This window comes from Triticum urartu, chromosome 4 (genome assembly GCF_003073215.2).
Source record: "Triticum urartu cultivar G1812 chromosome 4, Tu2.1, whole genome shotgun sequence".
Lineage (NCBI taxonomy): Eukaryota > Viridiplantae > Streptophyta > Magnoliopsida > Poales > Poaceae > Triticum > Triticum urartu.
In genome coordinates, this window is record NC_053025.1 from 611,969,859 (window position 1) to 611,995,051 (window position 25,193).

Genomic DNA, 25,193 nt, shown 5'->3' on the forward strand with positions numbered 1-25,193 from the left:
TGAACCTTTCTCTTGAGTTCATGAACAAAATTGCCCCAGTGTTCATTGTTTCCTTTAGCAGATCTTTTGATCTTCTTAAATCCACATGACGGTTGTGAAACTGCTGCAGCCGACTACATAACTGCAGTATAACTTCAAAATCAAACATGATTTGAAGCTAACTATTTCTATTTTGAGTCCACCGTCATTCTGTACAATGTTTAGTTATGTTGATGATTGTTATTCTGTACCTTTAGTGATTATTATGGAGTTCAATTTTCCTAATCGAGTTGTCTTTGCATATCAGTGTGTTAAGAAGCTTATAACCATAGCAGTTGAATAGGTCATTATTGTCCTTTCATTGTTTTAGACTACTTTTATGTGCTATGCTGAAGAGAATAAGCGCTGAAAGTGTGCTTGCATTTTCTATAGCTGGTTCTTTGTGTTACAGAGCAGTGCTTTCATTATTGTACATGATGCTCGCTGTTTAATTGTCAAATGGTTATTGTTTTGACTACTCTTGAAAGATCGGTTCGAAGGAAAAAACTTCTGATTTGTTGAAATTCTGCTTTTTGCAAAGAAAAGTGAAACTACAAGTAACTTGTGGCAGCTATTTAGTGATAAACTTTATAAACTGGACTGTTTTGGGGTGCTCTGACATAATAATGTCAGAAATGTTATAGGAAGTTTTTTAATAACCTTTGTTGCACAGGCATTATCATCACAGGAGAGTTAATATTTTGTTTTGGTCCTCCTCGCAGAGTAAGTGTTGCTGGAGCTCATTTGACTGAATTGGCTACTCCACATTTTGAGGGGCTACAGTTGAATAATACAACTCCTTTTGGTAAGGATATTATAGCAATCATATGTACTGCAAGCGAGATGTATTTGCTTTTTGTTGGATATTTTCCACGCCTTTATGCACTGTAACTTTTTAGACAGCAATTGGTTGTCCTAAGCATCAAGATCAACTTCTGCTTGCCGCGTATTATGTGTTTATCCATAAACGGAAATTTAATTCCAGTTCCAAAAAATTATGGTTCCTGCTACCGTTTTGAAGTTATAGCCGTCTGGTCTCTAAAGTAACTATTGACCGTCATTGGTGGTGCATCTTATAATAATCCATTTCTGGCTATCATGTTTGCAGATGGGAATCAGTTTATGCCAGCATTTGGTCTTCCTCATTGTTTTAACATGAGACAACAATTTCCTCCTGTGGATCAAAATTTCATTGCTGATGGAAACATAGAACAGAGCTCAAATCATACATGCTGCAGGAGAAGAGATTTTCCACAAAAATCAGCATTTCACAAGTTTTCTGAGAAGCACGAGTTTGGAAGTTCCAGTACTTCTATGGAGCCATCATTTTTTAAGAAAGCAACAGACTCGAGTCGTAAAGAAGAAAGAAATCCACCAAAGCCTCCAAAATTTCTTGCAGAAAATTGCAACCGTCAAGCGCATCATGGCAGTGTGAGTATCTCATTACCTGTTTCAGATTCCGTTTCTTCATTCAGTGTCCATTTTAGATGTTCTTGTATCCCACTGCTACAGCCTTTGTATTCTTATACTGCAGTTATTTTATCTTACGTCACTTTGGCGCTGATTTTGATAACACTGATTTTTTGTGTTGTTACTCTAGGTTGGCCTACCTGTTCAATATCAAGATTTCTTTATAACTAGCTTGGGAGAGATCGATAAACAGGCAAGCTACCACAATTGCCATCAGATATGGCCAGTGGGTTTTACATCTTACTGGCATGATAGAGTCACTGGTTCACTGTTTGAGTGTGAGGTGTGTGAATGTGATGGCCGGAGTTCTGCGCCTTTGTTTAAGGTCAGAAGGTTACCATGTTCAGTGTTCCCCCTTCCAGAAGCCTCCACCATTCTCTTTCAGAATGGTGCAAGAAAGGCCGCTGAAACAAAGGAAAGTAGCAGTTTTATTGGATATACTGCTAATGATATGGATGATGATATTTATATGATGGTGGATACGCCCTCTGAGACCAAACAAGATTTCTTATCAATTTTTACCAGTGATATGGAGGATCAAAGGACTTCTTTGTGTTGCAATGATGTACAGAGCTCAAATATGATGTCACAAATACTACCATCAAATTCTGAGAATGTTCCACCAGGTAAAGAAGCCAGTATTAATGACCAAATTGGTGAGTTTACATTTAAGGGAACATCGCCCTCTTCAGTATGGGGGATGATTTCTTCTGCTATGGTGGAAGCATGTGAAAAAATGTACAGGGAACATGGGCATCTGGTATTCTCATGCACGCACAGCAGTGAAAATCATTTATTAAACAAGGGGAGTGGATGTCAGAACTTTGATGGTCCTTACGCTCCCTTAACTAGATTTTGCTCATCCAATGGCCCCAGTATACCACGAGTTACAGAAAAGAAGAATGATGTGGAATCTACTTATACATTACTGAAGAATTGGCTATACCATGATAGAATTGGGCTTGACTTGGAATTTGTTCAAGAAATTGTGGAGTCCCTTCCTAGATCCAGGTCTTGCATAAACTACCAGTTCTTGTGCAATAGGACAGAATTTCATTCTTCTGTGACAGTTGCAAGTGGTTTACTTTTATCTGTGCATAAAGATGGTCAAAGTAATGGAGATACGTCATATCATAGACATGGTGCGGTGACTGGGCTACATGATCATGCTCAGCCCAGCGCTTCTAGCATCCGCGAGCTACCTCCAGGACGTCCTATTAGCCATAAACTTCAACCAGAATCGGCGGCAGATGTTTTCCAGGTAGCTCTTTAAATATCTCTCACAGTTTCTGCTATTTCAAGAAACACATCTTTACAAAGTTGTGCATTTCCTTTTTATTCTTGCATCCATCTCATTGAAATTTTCTTCCAGATATGGGAGTTCTTGGGGCGCTTTGCCGAAATCATTGATCTCAAAGAAGTGCCTTCATACGAACAATTAGAAGATGAACTTGCTGACCCATGGCCAATTTGTGCAAGTCCGGAAGAAACACTGTCAAAGGGCATTCAACAATGTAGGGATTACTCTTCACCAATGAATAATTCCCCTGCAAATGCTTCTATATCACATTCAAATAGTGAATCTGGTCTCTCCAATAATGAAGAGATTGTGTCTGTATTTATTCCTGTTGAAACTTCCTCTATGAAGGAAGCTTGTCTAGATAAATTGGCAGCCAAGACACTTGGGAGGTGCACTGGTACAGTATTGCCTGGGGTTCATCTTGCACTCATTAAAGTTCTTTTTGGTGAGGTATTATCAAAGCTGAACATTGACCCGAAAGATTCAAAACCCAGGCGTGGAAGAAAGAAGGACACTGAGAACCTTATTTCAACAAAGGATTTTAACTTTGATATGCTAACTGCTAACAAGTTGACTTGGCCAGAGTTGGCTAGAAGGTATATGTTAGCTATTTCTTCCAAAAATGGGTGCATGGATGTGTCAAATATTTCCAGTCGAGAAAGGGTGAAGTTATTCCGCTGCCTACACGGTGATGGTGGCATACACATTGATTCCTTGTCCAGCTGTGTGATATTTTGAAAATATCAAATATAATTTATAAGGATGCTGTGTTACGTTTGTTGTATGATTTATCTATAGTTTTTTGTTCGCCCACTAAGAGATATTATAAATTTCCTGTGTTCTTATTTTAGACGATTGTAAATTTTATGTGTATTTTTGCTGCACTGTACTTATTGTATTGTATTTTCAGCTGCTTCTGGAGGCGGAGAATTTGATATGCAGCTCTCTATCAACAGAAGGAAACAAGGTTTATATGATGGATTACAAGTATTCTGCTGAGGTGCCTATTGCTGATAATAGAACATTTCCGGATTGGGCAGAAGCACTAGAGCCTGTGAGAAAATTACCGACAAATGTGGGAACGAGAATTAGAAATTGTGTTTATCAAGCTTTGGACCGAAAACCACCAGAATGGGCAAGGAAAATTTTGGAACATTCGATAAGTAAAGAGGTCTACAAGGCTAATGCATCTGGACGAACCAAGGTTAGTAATGCTCCTGCAGGCTGAAGTCATTGTATTATTGCTGTTCCAGACTGCGTTTAATTTCCTTTTTCTGGCTTTGACCTGCTCTCAGGCCCTTATAAAACCCTTTTTATTGATAGATCGAGCTGCAATACTTATGGTGTTCTTCTCGTAAAGAGTAACGAGTTGCAAAAATAAAAGTATGAGTTTGTATTAGTTTATGTTTTAGTACCATTTGTTGTGTGGGTTGCGCTCTAGATTAGAACTCCTCATGTATTTTGCCCTTAGCCGGCAATACGAATGCATAAATTCCATTTTCTAGTTCCCCTAACACTTCTTTTGTTTTACTATTTTACGAGATGAAGTATTGTATCCCTTTAAAAGGATGACAGAATGGTTGCAGAATGATGTATTTTGTATTTACATGTTTTTGATTATATAGCCTGAGCAGAAAACTTTGGTTAACATGAACTTGCTGTCAACACGGCCAAGCTTATGTTGTATTTGACTTATTCTTTGCCATAGCACGGCCAAGCTTAGTCAGTGCATAGCACGGCCAAGCTTAATTTGAGGACCCTTGTGACTATTTGGAAAATACACTAAAAGATTCTTTTTTTCTTGTTGCAGAAAGCTGTTTTATCTGTGTTGTCAGAGGCATGCCGTGTAACAGTGCCACAAAAAACTGAAAACCCAAGAAATGAAAGGAAAACTATTTCCATCTCAGAGGTCATCTTGAAGAAGTGTCGTATTGCTCTGCGCCGTGCCATTTCCTCAGATCAATATAAGCTTTTGGGGAATCTTCTTGGAAGTATTATAGTGAACTCTAATGAGTATATATATGAGGATGAAGGCATCCTTGGATTTTCTGGTATGGTGCCACGCCCTTTGGACTTCCGCACAATTGACATAAGGTTGGCTATGGGAGCTTATTGTGGATCTTGGGAGACCTTTTTTGAGGATGTGCAAGAGGTGCGTTTTTCTTTAACACCCTTTTTGTATTATGCCATGGTCACGCATGGGATATTTTCTCAGATTTTCCATGGATGGCTTCATGTGCCTGCAAATACTCCTGTTGCGTTAGCTTGTGCTAACTGTTGATCAGCAAAGGAGTTATAACAGACAGTGTGCCGAAACTAGAAAATCAAGCTGACAGTTAGTTTGTGCACAAACTAGAAAATTTGCTGATCTGCTATGTGTTTACCTGCAGGTAATCCGTAATCTGCACACTGCATGTGCAGATCGAATAGATATAGTGAAAATGGTTCTGGAATTCTCTAAGAGTGTTGAATTGCATAAGACAGAGGTGTGTTATCCCTTTCTGTATTGTAGTTTACTATGCTGATTTGAGTATATATTAGCTTACTGTTAAATTTTCTGTTTACTAAGTTATATATATTACCAATGATTTTAGTAAACCTTTTGGCTTTCTGTGCAGGTGCTCGACCTTGTTCAGAAATTTGATTGCTTCCTGTCTAGGGAGAATACTGGTTCAGAAATCCATGAGGAGCTACAGGATATTCTGACTGCAACAGCCAAATTACCTAAAGCTCCATGGGAGTATGGTATTTGCAAAGTGTGTGGCATTGATAGAGACGATCACATTGTTCTCTTGTGTGATGGCTGCGACGATGAGTACCATACTTATTGCCTGAATCCACCACTAACTCGAATACCACGAGGAGACTGGTTCTGCCCATCGTGCATGTTAAAGCTAGAGAGATCACATCTTGACCAGGGTGCTCATGATCTTAAACGACAACGAGAAGGAGAAGAGTCTCATGCATTTCACGGCAAACCATCGTGCATCTCAGCTCAAAGGAAATCACATCTTGACCAGGGAGTTCAGGATTTGAAACCACAACGGAAAGGACCCTATCATGACATGCTTATTAAGTTAGCTGCAGCAGTGGCAGAAAAAGAGTACTGGGAGCTCAGCACACAAGAGGTATGGTTTTCTCTTCTATGGTTCTTTGTGTATTGCACATTTCGCTATACTCCTTCATATGATTTTACCTTGGCCAAATCATCTTTTCTCTATTATCTTACGGTATACCTGATAATTTCTCTGTGTGCTAATTTTCATAGTGGACAAAGTGACAATCTACATTGTCTAACATTTATCTTCAAAATGCAGAGAATAGATATGCTGAAATTTCTTTGTGATGAAATGCTCAACACAGTCCTGATAAGAGAACATATAGAAAAATGTCCAGATAAGTTCAATGATCTCCAGAAGAAGTTTTATGCTTTGAATTTTGAATTGAAGGATTTGAAAGATAAGGAGGAAATGAGGAATTCATATGGTGAAATGGATACTTTATCGGACCAGATTTCAAAAGTGCAGGAGTCAATTGGCACCGTAGAGTCAGAGCTTAATATGGCATCCCTGAGAAGAGATTGTCTTGGAAAGGATTCCTTGGGTCGACTGTACTGCGTTTTAGGACGATCTGGTAAACGTCCTTTGTTGGTCGTTGATGGAAGCATGCTGATAAGCAAGGAGAGGGACTCACCATCTACTTCTGATTGTAAAGGATGGAATTCTGCATCTGTTGTCATTTATGAATCGGATGAAGAAATCCGTAGCCTTGTTGACTGGCTAAGGGAATACGATCCAAGGGAGAAGGAGCTGAAACGTTGTATCCAGCAGTGGCAGTGGCAGCGGCAGAGGCTTCTTCATCACCAGCTGGGTAATTTTGTTCTCAGTGATCCTCCAGTATCATCCCAGGGGTCGTCGAACAGCAGCGAGCAGCAGCTTATGGAACTTCCCAGTACCAAGGCTGCAGCAATTTTGGGGAAAACATGCCGCTGCGACTGCTTAGAGCCTATATGGCCTGCTCAACACCACTGCACAGGATGTCATGAGACTTACTTCACGTCAATGGAGTATGAAGATCATGCTGGAAAGTGCAATGGACATGTCAACAAGGAGAAGGATTCTGTTCATCCTAGCTCCACCTCTGGGTCCACAAAACTGATGAAGTCATGCCCATATGACTTTGAAGAGATTTGCGGAAAATTTGCCACCAATAATTCAAACAAGGAGATAGTGAAGGATATTGGACTTATTGGATCAAACGGAGTTCCGTCTTTTGTCCCTTCACGTGCAGCTTTTATTGATCCTCCAGTCATTCTGAATAAAAACAAAAAGCAAGATGACATCCCAAATGATGATTGGGTTTCCAGCTCCTTAGAGGAATGCCAGGCAATGCCTGCACAAAAGTTAGGGCCTGAGGGGTCTAATTCTGCTCAAAATTGTCCTGCAGCTAGTACTTCCTGTGATGAAAATGTGTCAAAATCTAAGGAACCAGCCCCTGATACTGATACTACTTCCTGTGAGGAAGCAGCATCTTCTGCAACAGACAAGCCAACAACAAGATTGCTAGCTGTTAACGGTGGCTTGGTTCCGGAGTCATCACTGAGGCCTGTTACAGGAAGAAACTCTCATATCCTGAAGCAACAAAAGATAAATTTGCTTGATATAGATGCAGCGTTGCCAGAGGAAGCTTTGAGATCCTCAAAGTCTCAACAAATGCGAAGGCGTTCATGGCGTGCTTTCGTCAAGCATGCAGAATCAATATCCGAGGTGACTTCATCATCTATTTATTCACCTTAATTTGTGCCACACAAAATATATATATTAAAAGCTCTCTAACATCATCATTTCCATACAAAATAAATGCTTGAGAGGGCTGTTATTAGCCACTGCACTGATTAATCGTATCTATTCTATGCCTCTTCCAGATGGTACTGGCGACCAGCATGTTGGAGAGAGTGATAAAATCCGAGTTCCTGAAGAATGATTGGTGGTACTGGTCCTCCTTTACAGTAGCCATGAATACCTCAACTGTATCCTCGCTCGCTCTCAGGATCTACACTCTCGACAACTGTATCATGTACACCAAGCAGACTAACACTGTGCCACCGGCTGACAGTACAAAGGTTGTGAACAAGGGGAGGAAGGGGAAAGAGCCAGAACCATCAGCGTCGTAATTTGCGCCGCTCGATCTATTGTATACCCCAAACTTAGATGTTCCGCAGACAGTTCAACAACTATGTGACGCTGTGATGACAGAGTTGGTACTATAGACAGTCCTTGGTTATTATGTGGTCCCTTGAGGCTTTAGGGCTAGCTTTGATTCTGGTGTTCCTGCAAGTGTGCAACCTTGACCATTCGTTTTAAAAAGTCAAATTTACCAGACTACTAGTAAGATACCCGTGCTACTACGCTACTGAATCACATTCAGAAAATGGAATAACATAAGTACAAAGTAAAATGTAGTACTGAGATTTTCGTTTGAGAGAAGGTTAGGATGTAAGCACATCAAAAAAGAGTACAAAATGTATAATGACGCTACAAATACCACAAATTTAAATGGGGCCACACACCTGCTGCATTATAATTACATCCAGCTTTAGCAAACACATGTGCAAAACTATTACTCCTGCTAGCAAACAATGGAGCAGGCATTTCCAGATTCGCAGCAGTGCCCTACAATGGCAGGTGGCCGTGTGCACCAGTGTGGAGGAGACCCAACTGGCGATGGCAGCAACAACCAGAGAGGATGACCTCTGAGACGAACCGGTGATGGGGTGAGAATTTTGTTGTCGACAGGTGCGGCGTCGTAGAGGAGGAACGACAGACGATGGAAGTGACGGCACAAAAGAGAGCACAGGAGATGCTGGATAAAGTGAGGAGTTGGACAACGGATGATGGAGATCGTCGGAGGAGGACCTCTGTCGGGTGACCGCTGCCGAGGGAGAGAAAAAGGCAAGCAGAGGAGAGGTTCACTGACTGTGGAGTATATTGAAGCAGCCATGGAGTGATGTTGATTCAAAAATTGTACTCTGGTGGGCTGCAATTGGAGAGGAGAGGCGGCTGCTGCTTGCTGGACTGTGATTGGGGAGCCATTAGGGAAGAAACGACAATGGCCAAGAGTGGCGGCAGCATGGTGGAGGTCGTGAGCAAAAGAACTTTTTTCCCCAAAAACTTAGCCGATAGGATATATTGAACGACATCGGAGATTGCTTGCTAGCTTGCTGCTAGCACGTTGACGAGGTTACCGCCCCAGAAGTAGTTGAAGCACTGGTGCTACGTGCGGTGGCTCTCACCCGCCAGGAAGGCTTTTCAAGGGCCGTTTTCCAGTCAGACTGTTTATCTGTTATCCAGATATAAACAATGCTTCTACGGTTGATCGCTCGCCGGTGGGGCTCATCACTGCTGATATCAAGGAGTTGGTGTCGTTCTTGTCGTCCATTCACTTTAGTCATATAAATCGTTTGTGGATTGTCGCGGCACATATTCTAGTAAATCGTCATGTAAATCATCTGAGTCCTTTAATGACTCCATTTTTCATGTAACCCCGGATTGTAACCGGGAGGCACTCTCATGATTGTCCTTGATCAATAAAGCGTGATATTCCTCAAAAAAAACTTATGAGATTGTCGAAGGGCCGATGGCCGTACTTTATTAGATTGAGGGAAAAGAGTACAGCAGGGAAACAGCCTAGGAGAACTAGAGCTGAAACCCAAAAGAAAACACAAGCTCGTCAACTTAGGGGATTCACAGAGCATTACAATCAGTCCGTTACAAGGACAAGATCTAGGCTGCCAGATCTCTGATGCATCCCGCAGCCCTCCACATGCCGATGTCTTCTTTGGTCGGGTCCAAGACTCTCTCCACCGGGCTGGCGACATTGTCAAAAATCCTCGCATTTCTTTCCTTCCAGACCCTCCAGTGCAATAAGATCGCGATCGTGTCAAAATTCCGCCTCATTTGTTTGGGGATAGCCGCCCTAGCAATCAGCCACCAATCTTCCGTCGTGCTGAAGCTGTTGTCTGGAATCTGAAAATCAGCTCCTGTCCATGCCTTGAAGAGCGTCCAGACCTGCTTGGTAAAGTTGCAGTGCACAAACAAATGAGTACATGTTTCTGGTTCAGAGAGGCACAAGGGACAAACACCATTGGAGGGCCAATTCCTGCGCTCCAAGTTATCGGCCGTCAGGCATCTCCTATGCACTTCCAGCCACATGAAGAATTTGCAGCGAGGTGGTGCTTTGGATTTCCAAATTGGCTTGTGGCAGGCAAACCGCGTGTTGCCCAGAAAGAACATCTGATGTGCAGTGTTGACAGAGAACTTATGAGATTGACCAGCACAAGAAAGTATCTCATGGAAACTCAGTTGAAACCAAGGTCCGATGGGGATCCAGATCAATCGAGTTCGGCTCACCATGTTGCTTTTTAATCTTGTGCAGAAAGTACTTTCTCATACTATGTACTGTACCAGCCCAAAATCTACCTGAACTAACAGAGCACACAACTGCTCAATGCCAGGAGCTTATTAGGGCGGCGCGGACTTGCGGTGCTCCCATCCAGGCAATGGTGTGATGATGAGCTCTGGCCCGAAAGTTCATCTCGACTCCTCAGACTTGCTTGCCCCTTGGTCCAACTTACGGTGGCTCGGTTCTCCGTCCTCGGGCGCCGAGATTTAGAGCTGATTACGGATAGGTAAATCATATATGCATCTTGATTAACCCACTAGTTTATATACTTCTTCCCTCGATTTATTCTGCCCAATAGGTTTGTACTAGATGTGGGTACAGGTTGCTTGATCTAACAGCCAGGGATGAGACGAGGGGAATGGCAGCAGTGGAGCAGAACAAAGTGCCGGGTCACACAAATTTCAGTTTTCATCAGTTAGATATCAGACTTCTTCCCTCGATTTTTTTCTGTCCAGTAGGTTATGTGTGTAAGGTTACTCGAGTTTTATTGTCACTCGGTTAAACCCTGTCATATAGAATCACAAGTTGCATTCCAAATTCATGAAACAAGCAGTTGCATAAACTTGCGTTTAATCCCAGTTACATACAGAGGCTAATCAAGTCACTCGATTCATTCCAAATTCATATACAGAGGCTACTCGAGATTTATTGTCGTTCGGTCAATCCATCCATGTCATATAGAATTAGAAGTCGCATCACAAATTTGTGAAACAAGCATTACATCCGGCTAATCCCAGTTACATGTCGTTACTCTAGGTTCTGTAGCAGAAACAAGGGGTTGCATCACAAATCAGTGATTATAAAATCGATCTGGGCATCACTTTTCTTGTTTGCAAGTACCACCTTCGACCGCAAGCTTCTGTTGGAGCTCTTCAGTGATGAGCGCCGATTTTTGCTTGTTTTGGTCACCTATATAGCAAATGATTCAATCAGTTACACATCCATCACTTGGGTAACAAACGCTTTTACCACTTGGCTAAAACTAGTAATGATAGCAAGCAAGTATTCGTGAATATATAGATCAAAAGTATAGCAGATTTAGCTGTACAAACGGAACAAACAACTCTGTCAGATTGAGACTCATGATCTAGTTCATTTACAATATTCTTCGAAAAATTGCAAGTGCTAAGTGCAATGTCTGAACTGGTAGCGCCATTTGATTATTCAAGAGGAACATCACTTTGCTACACGAAAATTGTAAATGACAGAAAAATAAGTAATGGAAAACATGAATGGAACTATGCTACAACAAAACTAATGAAGCAAAAACAAAGACTACTAATGAGCTAGTTCACTTAGATCGAGACATTTTTAGCTAGTTACTTACATGCAGATGTACTCTTGAGAATAAATACACATGGCAGCTTTAATAAAAATACACAGAACAACTTGTATTGGATTCAACACCATAAGTGTGTGTTATCCTAAGTGCCTGTTAGTTACTATTCATTCATTGTTATCAAGAGTTTAGTTGCAACTGAAATTTATGTATTTCTAACTATCGGTTCTGAATCACATTGTAGGTCTGTTATTGGATTTCGTACTGCATAACATGGAACAAAGGATCAGCTCATTGTGTACATGGTGGCTCCAGTTGACAATCTAATCTTAACACTGATCTTTTTTTTTACTGTGAACTAGTAGTGCTAAAATAGTATCTCAGTGGATTTTCTGTTTGTAAATCTGCACGACAACGAACTCATTCGTGTGTCATTTGCACCTGAGATCATGATATTTAAATTATCATTGGTATCTTTGTAATGGTGCTATCCTTAAGATCTCTAATTTTTCAAGCAACCTGTTACACTCGATATCAAGGAAATGTGAACGTACCGGTCTCTTCATCATCAGATAGGTATATTACATTAGCAGAAGCTTCCATGTCATGGGGATCACTGGGCAGCCCAAGACCTGTTAGCCATTCATTCAGTGATGCTAAATCAGAATCTGACTCCGCCGAGCCTGATGCTGAAGGCCCAACACCTTTACTTGGCAACACATTCAACGCAGCTGATGAAACGCTAGATGTCGTTGTCAAACCTCGCTGTGATGTTAGTGGAAGAACTGGATTTGGAATCCAAGGTACTGGCGACAGCAGGTGTGTTGGGTGTGAACTTGATGGCAGTGCTGGAACCTGCCGAATTTGATGTGAACTTGATGGCCCCAAGGGTGCCGGTGTAGTGGGGTGTGAACTTGGGTGCAAGCTTGACAGTGATGGGTTCCCTGGGGGAGCAGCCTGTGGGCATGATTGTCTTATATTTATTGGAGTCACAGGGATAGACCATGTCCTTGCGGACATGCTCTCCAGCCTAGTTGGAAGCTGCTGCTGATTTGCAGATACCATTGAATGCACCTGTGGAGGCAACCTGCGCTGAAGATGAGGAGCAGGTGCATGTGCTAGTTCACTGTGGACTCCAAAGCCTCCCCGTGGCAGAACTGGCGCGGGACTAAATCTAGTTGATGTTGATGTTGATCTGGCAATGTTGCTTAGTATGGAGGGATGTGGTCTGACCACTTGTGAAGATGGCGGTGATGATGGTGATGGTCGATCGACCTGAAATAGTTGGACATGATGTATCGGCACTGGAGGTCGACCAGCTGACGACGACGCAGTTGGTGATGCAGTCGATGCCACCGCTGAAGACCTCGTGGGAACTTGCTGAGAAGCCTGGGGTGTCTGGTGATTTGGAGGGCTGTGGGCTCTAACTGCAGATCAAAGTAATTGGCATTAGCGATAGAGATTTGGGACGGGTGTTTGCAAATCATGTCAGCATATTTCATTAAGAGGTCATAAAAAATGATTGCTTATAGTCAATACTCAATACCTTGGTCTCCAGAAGATATGAATTCCTTCCGAAGATTGTCAGCTAGTGACTGGTTGAGGAGAACTTTCTCACATAAATCATTTAGTGTCTCCGTTTTCTGAAGATGAGTGGAATCTTGTTTTTGAAGTAACAAATCATACTTTTGTTTGAGCTTCTCCATTTCTTGGCTATACTCGGTCCTAAGTTGTGATTGCTGTCCGTAAGTGAAAAAATGAGAACAAGATGAATCCCAGAACTAGTGTACGAAATTCACAACCAAGATATACATACATGAGTTAGAAGAAATAGCAAACCTTTAGCTCGTGGGTTTTATTAAGCGAGTCAATGTGTAACCGGAATCTGTGCAACTCATTTTTCAGTGGATCATCACCAACTGGTGGATGATTAAACATCCTTGGTGCCAACAGAAAGAGTTGTGCTGAAGAACCCGGTGCAGCCTCGGGTTGATGACTTGGTGGTTGACACTGATCAGGGTGTGTTCTTTCAAGCAGAATACTGGACGGTGGAACCGATGGATGCATTGCAGATGGCAAACACTGAGATGATGGTACACGAGAAAGGTTTGCTTGTTCGGCATCTCTTTGTGAAAGCTCAGTTGGCACCATGCTTGGTTGTGCAGACTGAATTATCAGATCTGTCTGAGTATAAGCTTCCCTGGATGCTGATGGTTGCATTTCAGGTCGCAAAGTCTGAGCTGGTGTTATACCAGAACGGCCTACTTGTTCTGCCTCTCTTTGCAGAAGTTGCGCTGGTGCTACAATTGGTTGGGCTGACTGTATTACAAGATTGGCCTTGGCTTCAACTTCCTTAGACATTTGCAAGGAAGTCTGGCTGGGCACAGGGGCCAAAGTCTGTGGTTCTAAGTAAGGTGGATCTGCATGAGTATTGCCCCCATTGTCGGTGTTAACTTCCATTTCAGCATCTCCTAAATGTTCGTCAGTCTCTCCCGGTAATGGTTGCAAACACCCACCACTCTGTCGCTCAATATGTTCAGTCCTTCTATGGTCACCACTTGAAGATTCCTGATATATGTTACAGGTACATATGATTAGTATCATAATGGATACTAATAAAAAGAAGGTCACAAGGAATACTAGTGCAACCATAATGTAATGAAGCACCATGAATTGGAACATGAAGACCATTGCTCAGAACTGACTCAAATGGAAAGACAAGTGCTGCATCAACTGTGATGTCCTCTATTTGGAAGTGCGTTTATAAGTAAATGGGTACACAGTGTCACAGACGCTCATAGATGAGCCTACTAAATATTTCTTTTCCTTTTGCTGTATTAAAAAGAACTTCAATGAGTAATCTACAAACCGTAAAACATGAGAGTATGAAAGGCAACATACTACAAACAATTTTCTATGCCTAGTATACTGTACTGCCATGATGAGCAAGTAACTATGTTCACTTGCTACATGGAAAGAGCAAAAACGACACATCCTACATGAGCCTACTAAACATCTCCTTTCCTTTTCGCTATATCACAAAGGAAAACTTATATGAAAATTTTACAGTCCATAAAACATGACATGAAACTTGAACCAAAGCTTCAATGTGTTATACTTCTAAATTGACTGCAAAATATGTTGGAAGTTTCTGTAAAAAAAAAAAAGTTAAGCTGACAGTTCCGACATGGATAAGCTTATAAAATCAGAATGAATACCACTCCAAAGAACTAGTGAGTATAAGACCTGATTAATCCATGCCCTACCTGATTAATGGAATTATCAATTGCAGGACTAGAATTTAATTGGTCTTGAACAGCCAGAGATGCCCCTCCTTGCATGTCAATGCAATCAAAACTATTGCCGATCATGTTCTCTGTCAAACCAATACCTTCTGCTGCTAGTGTGCCTTCGTTGTGGATAAGAACTTCAGCAGAACCTTTTCTCGCTGCTTCTGCAATGATAACATCAGATGGAATCACACTACCAACCAATGTAACTTCCATCGCTGAAGTTTCGTGCAAAGACTGCGGACAGTTTGCCAAAGTAGTTGTATCAACACAGGAGCTAAAGTGGCTGAATTCCTCAATAGCAAAGCCTGATTCTGGTAAATAAATACTCTGATCAAAAGTATGATCTAATTGGCCATATTTTGCTTCGTGAAGGAACTTTTCCTTCAACTGCAACTCCTTAGTCCACACCTTCGATTGCTGTAAATCAAGCTTCTCACGCTGGTGCCTCATGTGCTTCAGAAACGCATATAGTAGCATAGTGAACCATTCAACTATTAGGTTTGTTAGCATAGTGAGCCATTCAACTATTAGCTTTGTTTGACCACCTCTGTCCTCTGAATCAGCTTGAGACCTACGAAGGTGTTCCACAACTATTCTGCATGCTTTTCTCAGTTTCACCACTCCATTGTGCCTGTGCATGTCAAACATTGCGACCTCGTTTGCTTGTTTATCAAGGATATTCTTCTCTCTCAAGGAGAAAACCATGTCAACTAAATTAATTCTTTTCTCTGTGATCCTATTAAGAAGTACATCCTTTGATACAGATAGCAGTTCCTTCTCTCCTGGTACAATAGCCTCAATCACTAAATCATGTGAATCCTCTTGATGTGATTCGTTCCCACCAACAGATGCTGTCTGCTTAGGGGTTGATTTGCCATTTCCATGTCTAGTTGAGGTCTCCTGCTGGTATGGTGATATGTTCTTTACTGAAATTGATTGATTATTCTTGCCTGTTCCGCCTACTCCATATGCGAACTCCTTCTTTAGGTTCCTTAGCTTCTTATAAACCAACTCGACACAAGTTTCACTGCACTCATAGTTCAAGTATTTTGCAGCAAGAGCCAGTGATTCTTTATGATTAACCTTGTGCCTTGAGAGAGAATCAGCATGCCAGCACTGAAGTAAAGCATGCAAAGAAGGAAAACATTCATGAAGAACAGCAACATTTAACATTGAACATGTAGTGCAAAAATTAAAGAAGACTCTTCTCTAACCAGTGCAATGTTGAATGCATGCTTTGGCTCCTGACTGACTTGGTGATTCTTATTCTTCAAAGCATACTCAAGAAGTTCCTCACATACACATTTAACACTCCCCTGCACAACATGTTACCGTTCCATCAAAGAATCCAATCAGCTAAAATAGCAAAATGATGAGTATATGAAATCATGTGTCTTCAGAAATTTCAGCCTCACTAAAATGGTAGGGTGAATTACTATTTGATAACTTGTCTGTGTATTTATTTGTCACACATAATGTATTGCTGTTCAGAATTGCTGCACTCTTCAGTTTAGGCACAATTTATGATTGTCGATCAATTACAAACAACCAAACATTTTAGTTCTCTTCGGCATGTATTTGGTTCTTAATATCTTCCTTACGGAACTTTCAATACTGCCAATAGGTTTCTACTTCTGACCAAAGGAATATATTAAACACTAAGAGCAACTCTAGCAGAATTGGCAAAACAGCCCAACCGCCATAATAACAGCCTGTGCATTCGGGGCCAAAAAAAGGGATCTATTAAAGTCGCCATATCACCCTTGGCCTCCAAGATTTTTGGAACATGCTCCAAATAGTGGGCCATAGCCTCCTTATTTGGAGGTTGAACCGGGAGGGAAATTTCACCTCTTTCCCCTTGCACATGGCCTCTCTCCCCCTCCCTCCCTCCCTCCCTCTCTCTCTCTCTCTCTCTCTCTCTCTCTCTCTCTCTCTGCCAATGGCGCGTGTCGGATGCGCGTACCAGTCCCGCATGCACTTATCTCACCAGGAAACGAGCCAATTAACGGTTGTCACCTCCTGTCCAACAGCCCGCGCCCATTTCTGCCACATTTTCCCGCCACCCGCCCACCCCGTTTCCCGCCACTCGTGGATATAGAAAGGCCAGCACACGTCCCAGCTCATCTCCCGGCCGCCAACAGCTCCACTTTCTTCTCCACTTCCCTCCTTGTCCTCACCATGCCGCTTCACCCAAGGCCGGACTGGCTGCCACTCACGGAGGAGAAGACACAACGGCTGGACGAGGAGGACGTGCAGGAGGCCACCCTCATCGCGGAGGAATGTGATCGCCAGGACGGGCTGGACGGTGTCACAGGCCGCCCGCTGCCGCGAAGCGCTGCACGGTTGCGTCCGAGATCGACTCCACCGCTGGTTTCCCGCCGCTCCCTCGCTGCTAGGGCAGTTTGGGATGCCCGCTAGGCCGCCACCTCCGCCATAGGCATCGAGGAGGCCGCGGCGGAGAGGGAGTGAACCTTCTGGGCCAACTTCAAGGTGGCGCCAGCGGCAGTATAGGAGATGGACGCAGAGAAGGAGCATGCCATCTGGGACCATCCCCCCGCTGGCCAAGCCACCCCTGGCCTCAACGATGGTGCCTGGCCAAAATGGGATGAAGGCACTCCCGCCCAATTTTGTGCGGCCAGGGAATGGCCGCGTCTGTCCTCATCAAGCCCAACTTCACATATTAGTTTTGTCTCAAATCAAATCTTGTGAAGTTTGACCGAGTTAAAAGAAAAAAATATTCAAAAAATTTACCAAGATTCACAATAACAAATCAATATCACTAGATCCATCATTGAATATATTTTTGTATTGTATTTATTTAGTATAGTAGATATTGATATTTTTTATATAAATATGGTCCAATATGACAATGTTTTTTTCTTGCATGGAAATATTAGTGTTTGACTTAAGACAAAAGTAAGATGCGAAGTATTTTGAAACGTACTATGGTATATGAGCCAAGAGGTCTCAAGCTCAACACCCGGCCAACGCAGTATTTATTATTTAATAGAGTATTTACAGCCTACATCAATCTGACATTTAAGGCCTGACGGAACCTCGACATGATGGGGACTCCCAAAAGTCCAAACTGATTAAAAAGGGCAGGCAGTATATTTCAACACAAACATCAAGAGAACAACGAAGTCGTTACATTCAGCATACCGGTAGTTCAAACAATTCATATAGCTTTGAGAACTCTTGCTTCAATGGGATGTGAACACTATTTTGTGTGTCCTGAAGATTTTCCACCCCTACAAAATGGATTCTGTTAGAACAGTGCATTATTCGCACCAAAAACAGAGCTGTTAATTATAGTTACAGTGGTATACCTTGTTCCTGCCATGTGTTGTCAACTGATATTTGATGAGAACTAGATGTCGTACTAATTTCAGGCAATACTGAGACATTGTCTTCGCCAGCTAAAACATTTGCAGATGAATCCAAGATTCCAGCAATTTTTCTACGTTTCGTACTAGCTTCAGCAGCCTCGTCTGCATGAATTTTCCATTCTTCCATGCTTTGTCTCTTTCTACAGTTGCTTTGTGCCAGCTTAGTTATATACTGCCAACGAGGAGACTTCCGATCTAGCAAATTTACCCAGAACTTTGGGAGATCACTATCAGGTGCAGAGATCCCCTCCCTCTCACCTACTACAACACTATCTCTAGAATAAAGAGGTCCACTCAGATGAGCTTGTGATACGGCTGCATTGCTCGTCTTAGCGCTGGTATCATCTTCAGTGGATAACTTCGTTGAGAACTCTGAAAGTACTTTATCCATGAACAGTTTTTCAGCATCAGAATCCTTGCTTAAATATGCATCGTTTTCTAGCCTTTCAAGTCTACTGAAGAGAAATGATGCACCCCAACTAAGCAGACAATGGCTCAGGATAGGCATTATATTCTGGACACTGGTATCAAGAGTATGATCATGCTTTGCAAGTATAAGAGCCTTTTCCTCCACTGTACAAGACGAATACAAACGAAAAATGGGCACACATTCAGATTGTGACTCTATGCTGATCTTCTGGAGGGCTCTCAAGTCATTTGTGGGATTCCAATCACTAGAATATATGATGATGACATCAACTGATGACAGTTTAATGCTTGGGACACATGCACGACTATCAATCAAGAAAATAAACCGGCCCTTAGTCGTGTCATTGAACATACTCATTGCACCCTGTTTCTTTGGTACAGAGAAACCATGCTCCACGCGCTCATATGACTCAAGACCAAAGCTTTCACAGAGAAAATCACCCAGAATATCACCCATTGGAATGCCAGCCCCATCACAAGACTGCACATAGAAGAAAGTACCATCATATTGCACTGATAAGCTTGGGAAACCTTTCCAAAAGATCATGATATTTAATTCTAACAATGATGAATCAGAAACTACCCAAACAAGAACTTAATAAGGGATATATACGCCAGCAATTAAAAAGTACACATGGTGCATGAAAAGTAACATATTTAGATTTTGAAAAAAGGTACCCACATGTTTTCTTTTAACCGATGCCAAGATGTTACAACATGTGCTTGCAAAATGTTGTTTCTAAAGTGAACCATATGTGCATTGTACCAAAAAAAAACATAAATTTAGAACAAGTGCAGATGTGTCAGCTTTCTGCAGGAGCAACCATGAATTCATACCATGGGGGGTGGGGGGTTGTTCAGGTAAAAACACAAAACTGAGAAAGACTCTGACTATGAGGGAGCAACCCTGAGCAGGGTTAGAGATGCCTCCTTAAATCTAAAGGATTGAACATGGACTTCTTTCAGGATGAGCAATAGTCTAATAGGGGCTACTTTGCCAAAAATCCGTGCGTTCCTTTGTTTCCAGATATAAGCCAACAGGCCATGACGAAGATGCCTAAGAATCTATTTCCCGAGAAACCAGCAGTATGATGGTGCAGCATGTCTTCGATACCATTTCTCTGCCGGTCTGCCCCACTGAATGCCAAGCTTGTTACAACAATTGACATTAAAGGGGCAAAAGAAGGAAAGATGGATGCTGGTTTTCTACTGCCCGTTGCTGCAAAGGACACAAGAGTTACCATTGGAGATAGTGAAGTGCCGCGCAAGAATTTCTTTGGTGTTTAAATGATCAAACTAAATCAATGTCTAGAAACTCCATGCTGCGGAATTCTTATGTGCATAACTGTACTAAAGTGAAACATCACCAGTCTTTCTGCAACTCTTGATTCTGCGACTGAGGGAAGTGATACCCAGGTGTTATTACTAACAATTTGACAAAATGTACCAAAGAGCAAAGACAGCTTGAAAGTTTTCCTCATATGAGAAGTTGAATACCCTTGTGCATAACATTGACAAATAAGTAAAAGAAATTATCGCATGCTTCAGTTGCCAAAAATAAATAATGCATGCTTTGAGGAAGTAAAAAAATTAATGCTTGCCAACTCCTTAGATACAGGTACTAGTAACGAATCACACGTAACAGGCATTACTACAGTAATTGGGACAAAATTAAATAATGGAAGTAAGAGATTATTTGAGGCATGGTGCCACAAAACGCTTACCTGGGAAAGGATAAGAACTCTCTGCCTTTTTTCCTTGATTAATCGGAGCATTTTGTCAAGAAGCAGTAGCTTGCCACTTGCACGTACTTCAATATCTAGGATATCAGTTACTAGGTGGCCCTTGGGAAGTGAGTCTAGCAGCGTTTCATCTACTAGATAAGGGTGGTCGCAGCACTGTTGCATGATAAGATCAGTAAAGACAGTTAGCTATGCACAATGAGTACCATTGCAGATTCCGTCTAATCCCCTAGTGTTAAAAAGGTATCATCCATGCTCAGAAATTTTAACAGCTAACCTTCCAGAGGGATACAAGAACGTTGCGAAGAGCACCGACACTGTCAGTTTTTGAATGTGATTGAAGCACTGATGAGTTTGAAAGTAACGTATAACAGTACATTTCTAGTTGCACCCGTGAAAGGCAAGCAGGAACCCAATACTCCACAAATTTTGATGAGTCCACTTTCTGGGCCATTGCAACATGAGGTGTGAACTCTGAACAGTTATCAGCTGGCTCTCTAGCGTCCACTGCAGGACTGCTTTCAGCCACCATATTCTGTGAGCATAGATCAGCAGTCATATGTGCCTGTACAAGAACTGATAATGTAACCAACTCCTTTGATACAGATGGTAGGATGATAAGAAAAAGAAAAGCAGCATTGCAAATAACAAGCCAACATATTGAGGCAACAAGGATGTTACAGAAAAATCAAGCATATGAGTTGCTAAAAGGAAACTATACAGGGTATCCTGTCAGGTGGACACTGCGTCCTGCATAGGTTGTAATGAAGCTCAAGACGTTATATGAGATAATTCAGGTGGAAATAAAGAACATTTTGATGTATTACTGGAATATGTGTTTAGTTATTTACTTCTATTTTGCTACTCGAGAGTTACAAGATACTCCCTCCATTCCAAAATATAGTGCGCCCACGCTTCCCGAGGTTCAACTTTGACCATAAATTTAACCAACGAGACCAACTGCGGCGGGAGAAAAAAATATATAATTGAAAACTTCTTTCGAATACGAATTCACTGATATAATTTTTGCTCCCGCCGCAATCGGTCTTGATAGTTAAATTTACGGTCAAAGTTGAAGCACGTGGATAGAGGAAGCACTACATTATGGAATGGAGGGAGTATAAAGGATGAAGGAAAATAACAATGACATTTACAGTAATGCTTTGTAATAATGTAAGGTCAAGAACTGTAATAATGTAAGCACAAGAGGTGATATGTGATCTAGTAGCAACAAAAGAACATATTACTCTGTTACCAGAATATGTTATTTAATTCTATTTTGCTACTCCAGGGTTAAGACCTATAAAGGATGAAGGCAGAGGGGACTGGTACTTACAGCAACACCATGATTTCATAAAGAGTAGAATCAAAGAAACAACAACTCAAGAATAGAAGATGGTTGAGCAAACCTCCGAAATGGGAGCAGATTTTTCAACATCAGTTTTCGACCCATCTGTCTCCAGTATCAACTCAGGAGCTTCACACCGACCAGAAGTACAGCCTTCACAAAATTCATTGACGACTTGACTTAAATGTGCCTGGTTATCTTCTTCGTGCGCGCCACTTTCTTCAAACCTCAAAACAGAGCCATTGTCTTCCACAGTTAGCCTTTTATGCTGCTTCAGTGGCCTGGTACCGCTCTCAGAAGCATCATGCTTATTCTTGGTTGACTTACGTTCATCAATTTTCCTTTTCACGGTTTTGCCGAGAGCAGCCACTTGACCAGGAGAAACTCCAGTTGAATCATTTGAAGCAGCAGAAGCTGAAATGGTACTTTTCTTTACTCTGTCAGACGTTTTGGGGGAACTAGGCTTCCTCGTCGACCCTTTTAGCTTCATTGCTGACGATTTCAGGGAATCAGGTGTGCTGGGGTTGCTCCTGCCCCTCATAGATGTCTGCGAAACCGGTGTAGCTGCAGAACTGGTGGTGGTCATCACAATGGGATTCTTTCCTTTTGTTTCTCGATTCAGCATCCTCAGGTTTGGCTTCGGCTCATCGCTTGTTTCACGCGCAGACGAGGTGGAGGTCGTTGCGGACTTGGGGTGCTTTGCATTGGTGGCGGCGCTGCCTTCCCTTGCACTGGTGTTGGTGTCCCCTGCTCCCTCATTGTTCGCCCCTCCTGACCGGGTATTGGCCATCAGCTTCAGTAGAATCAGTCAACGCATTAGGCAGGACACCTAGAATAACGCAATTTCGATCAGAAGCAAAGGGGGGTCGGGAATTTGGCAGCCCGGAGGTACGGGGGCATGTGCATCACAAAAGTTGGGGTTTTTCTTTTTCTTTTTTACCTCGCAGTCGAACTGCTAGGGAGTCGTTCGCCGTGGTCGAGCCGGCGGGCACAGGGAGGCTGAGCGAAAGAAGAGAGACGGCGAAGGCGGTGCCGGGGTAGAGCTCCTGCGGCGGGCCGTCGTCTTGGTCGAGCTCCTGCGGCGGCTGGCCGGTCACTGTGGTCGAGGTAGATGGGGGTGGCCGCGGAGCGGAGGAGAGGAAGCCGGCGCGACGGAGGTGGATGATGGGGTGGAGGCGGCCGAAGGCGGTCTTGCGGCGGCCCGCCGGCGGCAATGTGCGAGCGCGCCGGTGGCCAGCTGCTGGACGGCGGACGAGAAACCTAGAAATGGGGAATGTCGCGGGGTCGGGGATTGGGGAACCGATTGGATTTTTACAGTGGCAAACAGGAGTAATTTGTCACAACTCTGAAGTTTTTTTTTTATAAGGAAGCCGTATTCCACTGATACGTGCCACGGGAGCCAGTTCTTTTATTATAACACAAATAAAAGGGCAGGGGAAATCTTAATGCAAATGAAATAACCAAAAGAAGATTACCTAAGACATAAGATTTCAGAACATTAGGGTGAAATCTAATAATTATCTCACCCTACTAGATGACATGATGTAAGCAAATAGATTAAATCCAATTTAAACATCCGCAATTAATCCCATATTGTTTTTACAGATTTAAAGGTTGTTTAACACACTCTCTCTCTCGCTCCCTCCATCTCTCTCTGCGAGCCAGACATGCACCCTCTCATTCCGTCACATGGGAATGGCCGGGGCGGGTTTCAGGCCGAGCTTGACAAAGCCCAAAGTAAAAATGCTAAAGTTGAGCCCGACCAAAGCCCCAAAACATGTGCTTTCTCAAGCCTGAGCCCTACCCGAATGCAAGCCTGAAGGCCCAACCCGCATGCAGATTTCCAGTCTACGCACGTGTAAGCTCGGTCCTAAGCCTGAAAGCCCGGTTTGAAAAGGTGAGAAACGGAAGCCCGTGCCCAGGCCGAATATTCTCTTAGGCTGTAAAATGAAGCCCGAGCCATGCCTGAAGAGGCAAGCCTGGCCGGCTTGGCCAAGGTTTTTCGGGCTGGACTACCAATGAACACGTTTAGGTGTTACCATTTATCAACCTCTCAATCCAGTGCAGTGAGTTCTATGCACGGTTGACCATAATAGCAAATGAACTGAATAGTTCCTAGAAAATGGGGTTGTTCCTCCAATCGAGAATTTTGCAATTGTCTACATAGATGATAGGTCATGTTTGTTGCCAATTTGGTACCAAGAGAAGGAACAACAAATATATAATACATGTGCAAGTTAAGTTCCAAATGAGTCATACAAATTGTTGCATTGAAGATGTGTCACTTTATGATGCTTGGATCCAATAGTCTAGTCTAGTGTGTCGGGCATTTATTGATTAGAGCATCTATAGTTCGACGCTCCAAACCCGCCTCAAACGCCCGGGCGGATGGCCCGGTCACTGATCAGTCACAAAAATCTGACCCATATGGGCTCCTTAAACGGGCCTCAAACGCCCGGGATGACCGGCACCTCTCATATCCAACCCAAAAATAGGGCGGATATGGGGGCGTCCGGGAGCGTCTGTCACGTCGAACCCGACAACCCGGCCCCATCGCAAATTGCACCAAATCCACCAAACCTTTCCTCCCCCTCCTCCTCCAGTCGCCCTCCTACCTTTCCTGCGCCTGAGCCCTCGCCGTATGCCACCCTTGCTCCCCATCCTCGCCACGGGTCCCGATCTGCCGTCCTAGATGTCATGCTCATACATATGTTGTTTGCTAGACGGCGAGGGCGACCACTTTGTATCACGAGATGGAGAAGAAGGTGTTTGCTTTTAGCCATTGTTTGATCTTATTGATTGGAGTGTCAAAGTGGACACAGCTTGTGGCTGATATCAAGGCCGACAAGAAGAGGAATGATGGCTCAAGCCTCCACCAATCAATCGGGTTGGACGATGGAGAGGACGATGTTGTCGTCGAGAATGGAAAAGCCACCGTGCCAAAGGATAACCGACAAGTCATGGGAAACAAGTAGGAGAATATTGAGTTGGAGAAGCAAAAGGCGGCGATCAAATGGGAACTCGAGAAAGCCAAGACATTTGGAGAGATTGAGCTTGAGAAGTAAATGTTGCAACTCGCACAGGACGCAGAGGATGTGAAGATCATGTTGGCGGACGAAACCCTCTTTGATGAGCATGCAAAGAAATGGCTTGCGGATAAGAAGAAGGAGATCAACAAGCATAGGGTGTACGAGGCGGCGAGGGCAGTAGCGGCAGCGAAGCATGCGACAAGGATGTAGGCGGAGCAGGAGGAGCATGACACAAGCATGGCCTCGAAGCAGGCAGCATGGATAGCGTCCAGCCAGTGATCCGACAAGCGAGCCATCCGTCACGCTAGAACATGGATTTCATTTTGGCATGTCCGGTTTGTTGAACTATGATTTGCTTTGCTTTAGTTTCGGATTGTTGAATTCAAACAATTTGTGTCGTATGATCGACGTGCATGGATTGTATGGATTTGAGGA

General features: G+C 43.0%; 2 protein-coding genes across 3 annotated transcripts; one reads left to right on the plus strand and one right to left on the minus strand.

Moving 5' to 3' along the window:
- The first annotated feature begins 1,116 nt into the window (after positions 1-1,116).
- LOC125555004 (methyl-CpG-binding domain-containing protein 9-like) lies at positions 1,117-7,961 on the plus strand. The gene is made up of 10 exons (XM_048718333.1): positions 1,117-1,449; positions 1,619-2,749; positions 2,861-3,514; positions 3,699-3,992; positions 4,599-4,940; positions 5,179-5,274; positions 5,407-5,765; positions 5,856-5,916; positions 6,106-7,554; positions 7,713-7,961. The coding sequence occupies exons 1-10, from the start codon at positions 1,117-1,119 to the stop codon at positions 7,959-7,961; spliced, it is 4,968 nt and encodes a 1,655-aa protein (XP_048574290.1).
- A 2,825-nt stretch (positions 7,962-10,786) lies between these two features.
- LOC125553220 lies at positions 10,787-23,038 on the minus strand. 2 transcript variants are annotated; one of them, XM_048717016.1, is made up of 12 exons: positions 22,670-23,038; positions 21,791-22,522; positions 20,659-20,946; positions 20,364-20,537; positions 18,151-19,120; positions 17,984-18,072; positions 16,036-16,137; positions 14,795-15,937; positions 13,368-14,096; positions 13,075-13,267; positions 12,083-12,955; positions 10,787-11,158 (listed from the first exon to the last, which is right to left on the minus strand). In XM_048717016.1, exons 2-12 carry the CDS (start codon positions 22,517-22,519, stop codon positions 11,067-11,069), a joined length of 5,382 nt encoding a protein of 1,793 aa, XP_048572973.1. In that variant the 5' UTR covers positions 22,520-22,522; positions 22,670-23,038; the 3' UTR covers positions 10,787-11,066. The 2 variants fall into 2 exon arrangements, with proteins under 2 accessions (XP_048572973.1, XP_048572972.1); XM_048717015.1 differs by having other exon boundaries at positions 21,791-22,558.
- Positions 23,039-25,193: the final 2,155 nt, after the last annotated feature.

Excerpts from the sequence above, each read along its gene's own strand:
- LOC125555004 (XM_048718333.1), top strand. The coding sequence starts at position 1,117 with ATGTTTGCAGATGGGAATCAGTTTATGCCAGCATTTGGTCTTCCTCAT. Across the intron at positions 3,515-3,698 it reads TTGATTCCTTGTCCAGCTGT|CTGCTTCTGGAGGCGGAGAA; the intron begins GTGATATTTTGA and ends TTGTATTTTCAG. Across the intron at positions 4,941-5,178 it reads TTTTTGAGGATGTGCAAGAG|GTAATCCGTAATCTGCACAC; the intron begins GTGCGTTTTTCT and ends GTTTACCTGCAG.
- LOC125553220 (XM_048717016.1), bottom strand. The coding sequence starts at position 22,519 with ATGGCCAATACCCGGTCAGGAGGGGCGAACAATGAGGGAGCAGGGGAC. Across the intron at positions 16,138-17,983 it reads ATGAATTGTTTGAACTACCG|GGGAGTGTTAAATGTGTATG; the intron begins GTATGCTGAATG and ends CATGTTGTGCAG. Across the intron at positions 12,956-13,074 it reads CATATCTTCTGGAGACCAAG|TTAGAGCCCACAGCCCTCCA; the intron begins GTATTGAGTATT and ends TTTGATCTGCAG.